The sequence below is a fragment of the Camelus dromedarius genome, chromosome 10, assembly GCF_036321535.1.
Source record: "Camelus dromedarius isolate mCamDro1 chromosome 10, mCamDro1.pat, whole genome shotgun sequence".
NCBI lineage: Eukaryota > Metazoa > Chordata > Mammalia > Artiodactyla > Camelidae > Camelus > Camelus dromedarius.
In genome coordinates, this window is record NC_087445.1 from 71,775,767 (window position 1) to 71,789,794 (window position 14,028).

Below are 14,028 nucleotides of genomic sequence, written 5' to 3' on the forward strand. Positions count from 1 at the left end.
AGAGTGTGGAGGTCTTTCCTGGCCCAGCCGTGAGGTCAAAGGCAGCCAGAGACGGACACACAGAGAAATGGAGAGACCAAGAGTTGGGGTGGGGAGAGGCAGAGAAATTGAGATGGCCAGAGGCAGACAAGGGAAGAACAGAGATGGAGAGCCAGACCATCTGGGGAGAGAGAGAGACACTGGGCCAGAGTGATGGAGAGACGGCAACATGGAAACACAGACACAGAGACCTCCGGATAAAGACAGAGATGGGTAGAAAGAGAAACAGAGTGACAAAGAAGCAGAGGCAGAGAGAGGCTGAGATGGACAGATAGGCAGAGGGATGAAGGACAGTACGAACGGTAGCCCACACTCACTGAACTTTTTGCTGGCCTTCTTGGTCCCTTCCGTCATCTTGACAAATCATGTAGAGCCCCCGGCTAGAAGGCAAGTGGCCACTGGAAGCTCTGGACATCAACGCTGAGATGCCTCCCTCACCTCCCCTTCCCCTTTCTCGTGCCTTCTCACTCGCTTCCTCTGTGTATTTTCAAACTGAAACTCCCACAGCCCCACCCTCCCCATCCTCTCCACTGGGGGCGGAGGCAGGGGCCTCCCCCAGTCCTGGCCCCTTGGGCCTCCTCCTTGGCCTCAGCAGTGGGAAGGCAGGGGGCAGACCACAAGCCCATGGGACCTGGAAGGTCTGGGGAACAAACCACAGGCTCTGGGAATGGAGCCCACTGGGTTGGGGGGCCTCTGGGGACCTGCCAACAGCTGTCAGGGGGTCTGGGCAGTGGACTAAGAGGATGCAGGGAGTCAGGCCTGCACGCAGGGAAGTTTAGTCTAAGCCTCAGTGCTGGGGGATACACTGGCAGTGCTGGACAGGAGAGTGACGTGGTTTGGCCCATTGGCTTGGAAATCACCCAGACCCAAATTCAAGTCCTGGCTGGCCACTTTGTTACCGTATGCTCCTGGACTAGAGGACTCACCTCCCTGAACCTCTGTTTCCTCTCTGTGAGTCGGGGGTATTGACAGTGCCCACCTCGCACAGTCCAGTGCTTGGTCCAAAGCTTGGCACAGAATTGGTGCCCACCAAGGCAAGGTCACTCTTTTTTAATCTACCAGGGACACGATGATAATTTGGTCCACCACACCCATTGTGCGGAGATGGGGCAACCGAGGCACAGACAGGCAGAAAGATTGCCCCGGGTCATACAGCGGGTTCGTGGCACAGACTGGGTTACAACTTGCCCTTCCAGCTCCCTTTACCTACTGCCTGTGTGTGTGTGTGTGTGTACACTCACGTGAGCAGAACAGAGATGAGGAAACGAAACCCCCCTTACACAAGTTGCTCCTGACACCTGCAGAGGCTTTCAACAGCTGCTGGGAGGCGGGGCGAGGGAGTGGAGTTTAAAGACCAGGAGCTTCAAATCCAAGCTCTGAGTGCTGCGGACAATTTACTTCCTCCTCTGAAGCCTCAGTCATCTAATTTCTAGAATAGGCACAAGTTCAAGGTAGAGAGTCAACCTGCAGAGACTCCAGCAAGATTGGAAATTATTATCCTAGCCCTGGAGCTGGCAACTGAGGCTGTGATGGGGAAGTCCAAGGTCAGATGGGGTCCAACTGCATCCTCCATAAAATAATGACTGCCAACGACTAACGTTTTCTGATCACTCAGTATGTGCCAGCCATAGGGCTAAGTTCTTCTGCCCTAAGAGGCAAATGTTGTTTCTCTTGTCCTCAGATGTGGAACTTGAAGCCCCCAAAAGCCGAGTTACTTAGAATTGGGACCTTCTTGTCCATTTGTGGAGCCTGAGGTCCTAACTTCCATGCTCATATCTCCTACCACCCTCTGGTAGCTAAATGATTGCCCTGGGTGGGGGAAGGGTCTGCTGAAACTTCTCCATGGAATGAGGGGGGAACATGAGGCCCTGGAAGGGAAAGGGACACAGCTCATGAGACCCAGGCAGCAAACAGGCCTGGGTGACAAGTGTTCAAAGTTCAAATAAAAGGATGGGGTTTCTGGACCATGGACTTGGGAGGAAAAGAGCGTACAACTCCAGCTCTTTCTACGGAGCACTGACCATGAGCCAGGCATGAAGCTGGAAGCCTCCGCAGATGGTTTATTGAATCCTTACAACAGACCTGTGAGGCCATCCTGGTACTGTCCCATTTCACATATGAGGAATCTGAGGCTAAAGAGGAGCACGCTGGACAGACAGATCCCCAGGTGTTCTAATTCCCAGGACGGTGCTCCCTCCCATTTCTGGGGTGCTGTCAGAAGAGGGAGAGGGGCCTGTGGCCTGGCGGTAGCTGGGGGTCTTCCTGGTGCCAACTGGAGGGTGGGCCCCCAGTTTCTCTCCCAGGGGGCAGTCGCAGAGATTTGGGCTAACTGCTGAGGCTGTGGCATCAGCCAGTGCTGACTTCCCCACTCCTGATTTGCTGTGTGATCCTTCCATAAGAGACTTTATCTCTCTGAATCTCAGTTTCCTCATCTGTGAAATAGGGTCGCAGTAGCCCTCACTTCCTGGGGTTGTCAGAAGGATGAAAGGAGCAAATGTTGGCCCAGGCCAGTGCACCGTGGCCCCAGCACATCCTGGGGGTTGCTGCTGAGGGACATGGGTGGTTCAGGCTAGGGGCAGGCAGGCAGGCACAGGCCACGAAAACCCCGGGGCAGGCCCACAGTGTGAAACCCACCCGGGAGTGGAGAGGCTGTGTTGCCGTGGTGGAAGGGCCTTGTCAGCGCTAGGCTGGCCCTGCCGTTGGCCCAGGCGCCAGGGCAGTTGCCGCGTTCCTGGGAGGATGAATGGAGCTCAGTGTGGCAGCTCAGTGTGGCAGCTTCCCTGAGCTCAGAGCCCTCTTTGTGCTGACTTGAGTGGCCGTTGGGAGTGCGGCTGGGGACCTGCTGGCTGGTGGCTGTCCCCTGGGCCCTTCTCAGCCAGCGTTGGAGGCCAGCCCAGCCCCGCTCCGTAGCCCTGAACACACAAGCACTTTCCCGCCTCTAGGCCTTTGCTTGGGCTGGACCCACACCCAGATGCCACTCTTCCTTCAACTGGTTCCATCTTTTCCTCCACTGAGTCCTTGAAGTCTAGATCGAGCCATCATGCCCCCAAGAACCCTGCTCTGATTTCTGTCCCCTCCCTTCTTGCCCCCCCTAGTCTAGGACACAGTCTGCAATCTGGCCAGATGCCATTAGGGATTGGAGGCTTTTGACACCATGGTCAAAGGCACTAGACCAGGCAAACCTGAGTTTAGACCCCATCTGCATGAACTCAGGTAAGTCACATCACCTCTCTGAGCTTCATTCTTCCCATCAATAAAATGGGATAAATACAACATCCCTCACGTGATCCTGTAGCAATGAAATAACATGTTTATACTGAGAGCGTCATCCATCTTACAATCCCTTGTATATTTATTTGCATGGTCCAAACAGATCTCATGCTCCCTGAGAGCAGAACTAACAAGAGAGGAACTCCTGCATCCACGTTGGCCCTGCTATACTGCAGGACTCAGTAGATATCCTTCCCCAGCTTGACTCAGTTGTCTTATATCCAGGCACATAGCTTCATAGCTCCCTGGCTGCGTAGCCTTGGGCAGATCAGTTCACCACTCTGAGCCCCAGTTTCCTCTTTTGTAATCTGGGCCCCATAATAGCAACCTCCTAAGAGGGTGCTGTAAAGTTCCAGGAAGCTGACATCTAACAACATGGAGTCAGGCACAGTCAGTACCCAGCTAGTATGTGCAGAATGTCCATGGGACTGCAGGGCTGTGGGCATCACACGGTCATTCTCTGTCCTGTATCCCCCATCCAGGGACCCCTTCCTTATCTCCCAGACAGACCAGCAGCCAAGACCAACCCAGTCCATGAGCCTTTCTCCTCTCCTCCATATGCCCGGCACCCTGTTCTGGCTTGGAGGAGGAAAACAGAAGGTCCAGGCTAGGGTCAAACAGCTGGCCAGTAGTTCCCTTTCCTATTCCGTGCCTCAGTTTCCCTGTTAAGTGGCAGCAGGACCAGAGGCTCTTTCAACCAGTGAACATTTCCTGAGTACTAGGCACATGCCTGGTCTGGCCAGCTTAGCTGATCCATGGAAGCGGGAAATGGTTCCCTCTTCCAGCAAATCAGAAGTCAAAGTCAGAGAGAAACTCTTTCTGGCTTGGACCCAACTTCTTCTCACTTCCACTTGCGTGATCTGGGGTCCCAGGCTTGGGCAGCCTTCTGAAGGGCTTCTGACTGTTCCTGCTTGCCCTCCTCCCCTAGGGATGGCTGAGGGTCCGAAGCCCAGAGGGGAAGTGACTGGCAATGTTCAGGCCACGGATAGAGGTGGAGGTGATGACACCACCGGAACTTCTGCTGAGGCCTCTGCCCACAGGATGTGACTTTGGGAGAGCTTGTGCGAGCAAGCAGGGGCCCCAGCCTGAGAGTCTGACTGTAGAAGCTACCCAAACCCACGGCAGACCCCTCCCGTGCTACTACCCCCTCCCACACTTCCCATGGGCATCCTGGGTATCCAGGCTGGTGGTGCTGTGCCATGACGACACCCTAACTCCACCCCCAGCCAAGATGGGTGGGGTCCTGACATGTATAATTGCTTGGGGTTGGCACCAGACTGCCCTGGTTCAAATACCAGTGTGTCAACTGGCCAGCTGCTTGACCCTGGCCAGGTGATGTCACTTCTGAGTTTCAGTGTCTGTGTGTGTACAATAGAGGTAATAATAGTACAACATTGCTGAGTGAGAATGGAGATAATTCCTATAAAGTGCTAAGTGTACAGCCTGGGCCATTTATTTTCCCTCAGTAAACTGTAATTAGCACAATTATTATTTTCTCCCTCTTTGCCCTCCCCACCCCCAATTTAGCCAATGGCCACCCTGCTTCTAATAGTGTACTCAAGAAGCTGACCCCAGATCACTCCCTAACATGCCTAAAATCCTCACTGGCTCCACACTGCCTTCAGGAGAGGGCTGTCTGCTCCTTGCTTGACCTTCAAGACCCTCCCTGGCAGAACAGGGTCTCTTGGGACACCAGGATCACCAGACCCATTTCTGACCCCTCCAACAAGGAAGCTTCAAGGCCAACCCATGTAAGCTGAAGGGCAACCATGGAGGGCTTCCTGCAGGTAGAGAAGGTACTGGGGTGCAATCAGGGAGCACAGCCCTGATGGTGGGGAGGCGCAGGGAGTTAGGAAACAGTGGGGAGAGTCATGTAGACACAGCGTGGGAGGGGAGCTGGAAAGAGCCTCAAATGTCACAATTTGGTTTTTCCCGAAGACAGTGGAGGGAAATCCATGCAGACTCCATTACAGAATGATCTGGCTAGAGCTGCAAGGGGGACAGATGGAGAGGGCAGACTGGGGAGGAGAGGACTCAGGATCCATCGGCAGAGGATCCTGGAGAGAAAGAGCAGATTGCAGGGGTGCAGAGGAGGAAGAACAGACAGCTTTGTTGGGGGCTGGTTATTAAATAGGGCTGCAGAAAGAACCAGGAAGCTCCTGAAGCCAGGAAGAGATCAGACAGATACTACCGAAGGGCCGGGGTAGCGGAAAGAGACATAGGGTCAGAGAAGGAGATGGGTGAATGGTGGGCTTGGTGCCCGTCATAAGGACAGCAGGCCTCAAACAGCACTACTGCTACTCCTGGCCCGACCGTAAATATCCTGAATCTAGAGAATCCTCTTCAGATTCAGATAGACAAGGTTCGAGCCCCAGTTTTGTCACTGTGTGACCCCGGGCAAATGACTTCACCACTCTGAGTCTCAGTGTGCTCTTCTGTAAAATGGGTTAGTGATCCGGACCATGGGGCTGTTGATTCAGGATTCAGCGGGAATGTCCAGCATTTCCTGAGCATACAAGATTGCCAAGTAAATGCTGGGTACTTCTGTTATTACTGACCCGGGGAGCGACCAGCTTGGGCACAGCTCCGTGAGGACAGGGTTCCTGTGAGCCTCATCCCCACCTCCCAGAGAACAGGAGGTTCAGGGCTGGAAGGCCAGGGCGTTGCTCGCAAGCCGCCTCCAATGTCGCCGCGCCCCCTAGCGGCCGTCGGTTGCTATATCAACGGCGGGTGGCGGGGGCCCGGGAAGGTGGCGGAGGGGGCCGTTCTCTCCTCCCTGGTCCGGAGGCTGCTCCCTTGGCTCCTCCTGCCTTTGCCTGGGGTGGGAGCACCCCGAGCGGGGGAATACGGCCCTTCCTGCGGCAGCTGGCACGTGTGGGTAAACTGAGGCACGAGGCGAGTTGCCTCGCAGCCAGGTGGAGAGCGGGGCCCCACCTCCGAAGGCGAAGGAGGGGCCGCGGGCGGTGACGCGCCGAGGGCGGCCGGCGGACAGCGGGCGGGCGGGCGGCGGCGGCGACGGCGGTGGCGGCGGCAGGTGCGGCCGCGAAGGGTGGGAGGGAGGAGGGAGGGGGCGGGCTTGGGGGAGGGGAGGGCGAGGCCGGGGCACCTCCCCCTTTATAACGCGCCCCCTCCCGGGCTCTCGGGCCGTCTCCTCGTCGGCTCTTCCCGTCTGGCCCCCTCGCCCGGCCGCCCCGGGCCGGGGCCCGGCCAGGGAGCCCCCAGGCCGCGGCTAGGGGGCCGCCCCCCCGCCTGCCGCCCCGCGCAGCCCGGCGGAGGCGGCGCCGTCGGAGGAGGAGGAGCAGGGCACTGCGGCTGGCCCCGGATCGGGCGCCAGAGCGGCAGCGGCTTCGGCAGCAGCGGCGGCCCGAGCCAATGCAGCGGGACGCACCGCCCCGAACCTCAGCCTCGGCGCCCCGGCTCCCCGCGGCCCCGATCGGTGCCGCTGCCAGCAGTGGCGGCGGCGGAGGCGGAGGCAGCGGCGGTGGCGGAGGCGCCTCTGCAGCTCCGGCTCCTCCTGGCCTCCCGGGAACTACAAGTCCCAGGGGGCCTGGCGGCGGACGGCGGACGGAAGAGGCGGGGTCGGCGCCTCGAGGCCGGAAGTGGCCGTGGAGGCGGAAGTGGCGCGGCCGCGGAGGGGCCTGGAGCACGGCGGCGGGACCCGGGGCGGGAGCGGCGGCGGCGGCGGCGGCGGCTGAAGGCGGCGGCGGTGCACTGGAGGCGGCCATGGCAAAGCAGTACGACTCGGTGGAGTGCCCCTTTTGTGATGAAGTGACCAAATATGAGAAGCTTGCTAAAATCGGCCAAGGCACCTTCGGGTAAGGTTGGGCCCCCAGGGACCGGGAACCCTGAGCCTGCACCCCTCCGGGCCGACGTCGGGACGCTCAAGCCCGGGCCCAGTTGGTTGGGAAGCCACCTAGACGCAGACGTGTCCCCTGGTCTCGCTAGGCCGCACCGCAGCCCGCCCGGGCCTGACGGAGCCGGCTGGCGGGGAGGAGCCTGAAGCCCTTGATAGGGGGCTGGGAGGGGTTGCACAGAGGAGCCTCTGAGTGGAGCGGGATCTCTCCGAGAGACGCCTGGGTGAGGACAAGGGGCTGAGGGAAGGAAGTAGAGACTCGGAGAGGGTCCGAAGACACCGCGTGGTGGGGAGCCGAGTACCCTGGGTACCCGGCCCAGCCCCACCCGGGATTCCCTTTCCTGCCCTCCTCTGGTGGGGGAAGGGCGGGCCCTGCGGAAATGTCCTAAAGAGTCCTCTTGGGTCCCCTTCTCGGCCTGCAGGGAGGTGTTTAAGGCAAAGCATCGCAAGACTGGCCAAAAGGTGGCTCTGAAGAAGGTACTGATGGAGAACGAGAAAGAGGGGGTGAGTACGGGTTGGGTGGGCAAGCCTGCCCGCTCCCTTGGGCTTGAGGTTGGGTTCCCACCCTGCTTCTTCAGGGACTGTCACGTTGAGATTCAACTTATGTGTAGTAGTTTGGAAATTTCCATATTCTAGGGAATTTGACTAACAGAATTAGTCTTTTAATTCAGATGTTTTAAAGCACTTGATTTTTCATTCTTAGACGAATATGGTTGGTGCCAGGAGGGGGAGCTCATGCTTGCGCTGTGCACTTTGGTTCCTGGAGTTAGGAAGTCTTGAAACACTTCTTCCTTAGGGTTTAATTTTGTTTAATGTTAAAAAAAAACTAAAATAAAATGCAGTGGCTTTAAAAGGGTAGCTAGTACTCAGCTGAGAAAGAGCAATCCCTTTTATCACGCTCTCTTAGCTCTAGTCCAGCTTCCCAGAGACCTGTTTCTTAGCAAGGAAATTTCTTAATAATTTTTGTAATTGTTAACCACCTAACAGATTAAACAGAGGCGTAGAGCTAAAACTTATAAGGTTGAAGAAACTGGAGCATTTAATGACTAGTAATGAAGCATTTGTGTTAAGTATGATTATTTCAGTTCATTGTCTGAAACCACTTCCTTGAGAGTTGTATACTTTTAGCACCCATTTTACAAGTAAGGCGTCTGAGACAGCTGATTTCAGAGCCCATGGTCTTACTCTTGTCTCCCAACCTTTGACCCTTAGTGTGGAGCCCATGGCTGTTCTATAGTCTACAGTGCACTCACCCACTTTTGACCTCCTCCTGTCTTTCTCCCACTCAGTTCCCCATTACAGCCTTGCGGGAAATCAAGATCCTCCAGCTTCTAAAACATGAGAATGTGGTCAACTTGATTGAGATCTGTCGAACCAAAGGTAAGTCCTTTGGATCTTGTCCCCATTTTCAGATGGAAAAAATGAGGCTTGTTGCCCAATGTTTTGTCTGCAAAGTTGGGACTGGACACACACAAATTGCCTCTTAACCAAGATATACTGACAATAACTGCTTTCTCTAGTCCATTCATCATAGTAGGTGCTTCCCCAGGGCCTGCCTAGTCCAGAGAAGGCACTCAGAAAATATTTCACCCATGAAGGAATACACAGATGGATATCTGAGAGTCCGTGGGTTGGAGAGGGTAGGAGCTGGTTGTGGGAAAATGAGTTGCATTTTTGGCTTTTTTTTCTTGCCCACCTCATTCTTCCTGTCTCAGCTTCTCCCTATAACCGCTGCAAAGGCAGTATATACCTGGTGTTTGACTTCTGCGAGCATGACCTCGCTGGGCTGCTGAGCAACGTCTTAGTCAAGTTCACGCTGTCTGAGATCAAGAGGGTCATGCAGATGTTGCTCAACGGCCTCTACTACATCCACAGGAACAAGGTGGGGGCCAGAGTAGGAGGGGTGGCCAGGGCTCAGGCTGGCCTTTGCTCTCACTGTGGGGTGGGTGTGTTCCTTGGCAGCCTGTCTGAGCATCATCCTTGTGCTTCCTGCAGATCCTGCACAGGGACATGAAGGCAGCTAACGTGCTCATCACTCGTGATGGGGTTCTGAAGCTGGCGGACTTTGGGCTGGCCCGGGCCTTCAGCCTGGCCAAGAATGGCCAGCCCAACCGCTATACCAATCGTGTGGTGACACTCTGGTACCGGCCCCCTGAGCTGTTGCTTGGTGAGGATTCCTGAGTGGGCAGAGAGGGGCAGGGGCTGGGCACTTACCTGGGCTCAGACCCCCCACTACCAGGACTTCTTGAGCCACAGGCCCTGGGGCATTGTCTCAGGAGGCTCTCGGGCTCAAGGGGCCCTCCTGGTGTGCTCTTCTTCCCAGGAGAACGGGACTATGGCCCCCCCATTGACCTGTGGGGTGCTGGGTGCATCATGGCAGAGATGTGGACCCGCAGCCCTATCATGCAGGGCAACACGGAGCAGCACCAGCTCGCCCTCATCAGCCAGCTTTGTGGCTCCATCACCCCTGAGGTGCATAGCCAGGCCACCTGGGCCCCTGGGTCCCACAAAAGTCTCCCTGGCCGGAGAGGGGCTGGGGTGGAATAGAAGGAAAACACTGCTCAGGAGAGGTGGCTGGTGGAGGGTCTGCTTTTTAGAGCCACATGGACTATGTTCAAGCCTCAGTTCCATCACCAGTTAGTTCTGTGGCTTTGGGCAAGGCAGCTGAGCCCCTGTGGCTGTGTCTGGCCTGGGGCACGTACTCCAGGTGATTTGTGTAAAAGGGCCTGGTGCTTGGTGTGTGCCAGATATGTGGTTACCACTGCCTTCACCTTGGAGAGGTTATGTTTGACCTCCAGGGATGGTCTGGAAGCCTCTGAACAGAGAAGTTTTAGTCCCTTCAGGCACTTGACCAATGGACAGACCATGTTCCCTGAACTAACTCTGTCCTCTCTCCGTGCCTCTCACTCCAGGTGTGGCCAAACGTGGACAAGTATGAGTTGTATGAGAAGCTGGACCTGGTCAAGGGCCAGAAGCGGAAGGTGAAGGACCGGCTGAAGGCCTATGTGCGGGACCCCTACGCGCTGGACCTCATCGACAAGTTGCTGGTGCTGGACCCCGCCCAGCGCATCGACAGTGATGACGCCCTCAACCACGACTTCTTCTGGTCCGACCCCATGCCCTCGGACCTTAAGGGCATGCTGTCCACACACTTGACATCAATGTTCGAGTACTTGGCCCCGCCACGCCGGAAGGGCAGCCAGATCACCCAGCAGTCCACCAACCAGAGCCGCAACCCCGCCACTACCAACCAGACGGAGTTTGAGCGTGTATTCTGAGGACCGGCCGCTGTTGCTTCTCATTAGAGCCGTCATTTTATTTCTCCTTCTGCTCTGTGACTTGTGTTGTGGAGATGATGGGACATTTGAGTTTTCTCTCTGTGCATATTTTATTTAATCCTCACCCTGGGCATCAGGAACCAATGGAGCAGACTGGAATAAAGCTTTGGCTGAAAGTCCAGGAGGGCACTTGGGCTGCCTCACCTTGTTCCCTGGCTTTAGGGATGATGCCCAGAGGGTCTCCATTTACCTTAGGACAGGAATGGGTGGGAGGACAGGTGCCCCCCACCAGTGGCTTTCTAAGAGATCCCAGCATGCTGGGTGGAGGGGACAGGACTCTCATCCATCCCCAACCCTCCTTGTGGGATGAGAAACTTGTGTAGAGGACAGAACTAGCCTCAACAGTGGGCTATTCTTGGCCTAACCCTCCAAAGGTGTGGGGCTGGCAGAAACTCTTGGTTTATTCAATAGGACAATTTTATCGTGGGTTTTTTTTGTTGTTGTTGTTTGATTGTTCAGAGATATTCCTGGATGCAGGTTGATCAGTTAACAATTAAAGTTGACTTTTTTTTTTCAGTGAGTGGCTGTGCGCTCTGTTCTGTTTTCAGACCCCCAGCTTAACCCTGTAGCTGACCGTCGAGATTTGATTTGTCAAGTCTTGGCTCGTTGTCCCAGTTCATGTGCCCTGACAGTGGCAGAGGGCTTTATCATTTTTCTTTTTCTCTTGAGTACCTTCCAGGACATTAGCTGTGAGGCTCCCTAAAGGGCAGGTACCATGATGTTCCCCTGTTCCTCTCCACTCAGGGTCAGAGAAAGCAGGGAGACCATTGGGAATAGGGGTTCAGACCCCTGATGAGGGAACTGGAGAGGGCCTGCTGTGAGCCCTGTCTGCAGCAATGACCCAGGTAGGTACAGTCAACTGTGACAGACACGTTGGGACTTGACTTGCAGGCTTGGGAAGCTGCCGAGGCTCTTAATCAGTGGAATGACAGTAGTCAGATCTGTAACTTGCAAAAGTCCTCAGGCTGCTGACTTGAGGGTGGCTGGGGCAAGCACGAGAGGAAATGACCAGAGAAGCTGAAGGACCTGCTGGGGCTTGGGGAAGTGGCAGTGGCTTAGATTAGGGTGTGGTGTGAATGGGCAGGGAGACAGAGCAATTAGTGTGAGGGTTGGGTCCTGAGGGCTCAGAGCTGGGACCCCTGGAGCAGCACATTCTGGTGGATACATTTCCTGTGAATCTGAGGTTGAGGACAGGCACGTTTGAGGCAAATTCCACTTTCTGTCATGGCTGGAGTCCTCTTAAAGAGGACCTGGGAAGGAAGGTTGGCAAAACCTTGTACCAGAACTGTCCTTAACTTGTAGATATTAACCCACATCATAGCTTCACAAGAGGCCGGTGAAAGTAAGAAAAAAATTCTTGACTAGTATGTTCATGTCTTGGGGCTGCCAAACACAGTGACTTAAAATAACAGATTTATTCTGTCACTTCTGGAGGCTAAAAGTCCGAAATTGTAGGTGTTGGCAGGGTTGGTTCCTTCTGGGGGCTCTAAGGAGTAAACGTCCAGATCCCTCTCCCACCTTTGGTGGCTGTTGGCAGTCCTTGGCGTCCCTTGACAGGTAGATGCATCACTCCAATTTCTGCCTCTGTCTTCACCTGGTGTTCTTGCCTCTGTGCTGTTTATGAGGACACTGGCTGTTGGATTTAGGATGTACCTGGATCCAGTATGACCTCGTCTTAGCCGATTACATCTGCAAAGACCTTTTCAAATAAGGTCATATTCTGAGGTTCCAGGTGGACATGAATTTTGGGAGGACTCGTAATTCAACTCAGTACAACTAGTAATCGAAGAAACCCAGCTTAAAACAATAGTGAGATGTCCAGATGGTTACCGAGTCAATATATTTTGTTTTTGTTTGGGGAAAGGAGGTAATTAGGTTTGTTTGTTAATACATTAATTTTTAAGTGGAAGTACTGGGGATTGAGCCAAGGACCTAGCTTCTACCTCTACCACTGAGCTATAGCTACATGTTTTAAATGACGTAACTGATGAGGAAAACCCACAGGGCTGGCCTACTTGTTCAAGGTGCTGTTTTTTCTCTGAAGGGTAAAAAAAGTTTCTATAAGAGGCTCGTATTCTTTGACCCAGCAATTCCACTTACAAGAAATTTTTGTGAAGCAATTATATAGTAATAGTCTTATTTCATTGAATCATCATAACAACTGGTATTTTCATTCCTTTGTTCAACATGTATTTATTTATTGGCTGTGTCTTCCAAGAACAGACTGTTCCAGACTCAAAACAGGCACAAAGCTGTGACCTTTAGTCTGATGGAATAGGTTATGTGGAAAACAAAAAAAGTGGAATGAGGGGAAAAAATTGGGGGTGATTGAGGAGGTCAGAGTGACATGGAAACAGAAATCCCAAGAGGAATGGGGTGGTTGTGGGATCCAGGGGTGGGCACAAATGCCACCTGGGAAGGCTTCAGAGAGCTTTGTACAGAGGTAGACGCAATCTGATGATTTTAGAAAAACATAGTAGTGAGGTAGGGTATAGTTGAGTGTTACAAGTATGTGCTTAGCATGCGTGACGTCCCAGGTTCAATCCCCAGTACCTCCGTTGAAATAAATAAACCTAATTACTTACCCCCCAAAACAGAACAAAATTAAAATTTTTAAGTGTCTTTAGCTCAAAATAATTAAAAATAAAATACAGTGACTCTGTCGAGAGAAACCAAGGATGGAAGCCGGGAGACTAGTTAGGGCTGTTGTAGTAATCTGGGCAGAAGATGATGGTGGCTTGGACCAAGCTGGTCATGAAGCTGGTAGGGAGGAGTGCTTGGATTTATGGGTTATTGTGCGGGCAAATCTGACACGATCTGCTTTCAGCTTGAATGTGAGTGTGAATGAACGAAGAATTGCAAGTTCCAGGCTTTGGCTGGAGGGAGGAGGGGGCTGCCATCCCTGAGACACAAAAAGCTGTGGCGGGTCAGGGTGGGGCATGGATTTTTCAGATGGTAAGCTAGAGATAGACAGATGGACACCCAGGTTGAGTTGGCAGGTGTGTATCTGAGTCCAAAGTCTGGGCTGTAGACACACCTTGGGAGTTGCCAGCATGGTGTTTTTTAAAGTCCCAAGGCAGGATGGGGTCATGTGGAAAGAGGGGAGAAGGAAGTCATGGCCCCCTGGGGCACTCCAGTGTTTATATGTCGACAAGGAGTTGAGGACAACAACAGATGAAGCAAGAAGAGACCATAGGAAGAGTAGTTTCCAGAAGCTAAGGGCTAGAGAGTGTCTTTGAGAAGTAGGAGTGATCACTTAGGCAAATGCTGCTGATAGATCCCAAAAACTGGAGTGAGGACTAATCGTCAGGTTTAGCCACGTTGAGGTCAGTGGTGACTTTGGCAAGAGCCATTGGGTGGAATGCTTCAGATGAAACCCCACCGGGACCAGTAGGATCACTGGAGAACGGGAGGAAGGGAGCCAAAGACAAGGAGTAGCAACCATCTACTGGAAAGGAGGATTAGGGAGGGAGCTAGTCTTGTATATTCTAAGACAGGAGCCAGCACATCACGGAATGACCCAGTAAA

At 54.0% G+C, this 14,028-nt stretch overlaps 2 protein-coding genes across 4 annotated transcripts in view; one reads left to right on the forward strand and one right to left on the reverse strand.

Annotated features, from left to right (window-relative positions):
- SH2D3C (SH2 domain containing 3C) overlaps window positions 1–520 on the reverse strand; it is a 29,459-nt gene extending 28,939 nt beyond the window's left edge. Inside the window, exon 1 of one of the 3 annotated variants that reach the window (XM_031450507.2) lies at window positions 357–520. In XM_031450507.2, coding sequence (XP_031306367.1) covers window positions 357–454 — 98 coding nt within the window. In that variant the 5' untranslated portion in view covers window positions 455–520. The remainder of the gene's footprint in view (window positions 1–356) is intronic. The other 2 variants (XM_010984308.3, XM_031450505.2) reach the window with 2 other exon arrangements.
- A 6,135-nt stretch (window positions 521–6,655) lies between these two features.
- On the forward strand, window positions 6,656–11,016 carry CDK9 (cyclin dependent kinase 9). Its single transcript, XM_010984306.3, has 7 exons — window positions 6,656–7,124; window positions 7,585–7,666; window positions 8,452–8,542; window positions 8,878–9,044; window positions 9,158–9,329; window positions 9,486–9,634; window positions 10,075–11,016. The coding sequence occupies exons 1-7, from the start codon at window positions 6,682–6,684 to the stop codon at window positions 10,438–10,440; spliced, it is 1,470 nt and encodes a 489-aa protein (XP_010982608.2). The 5' UTR covers window positions 6,656–6,681; the 3' UTR covers window positions 10,441–11,016.
- Window positions 11,017–14,028: the final 3,012 nt, after the last annotated feature.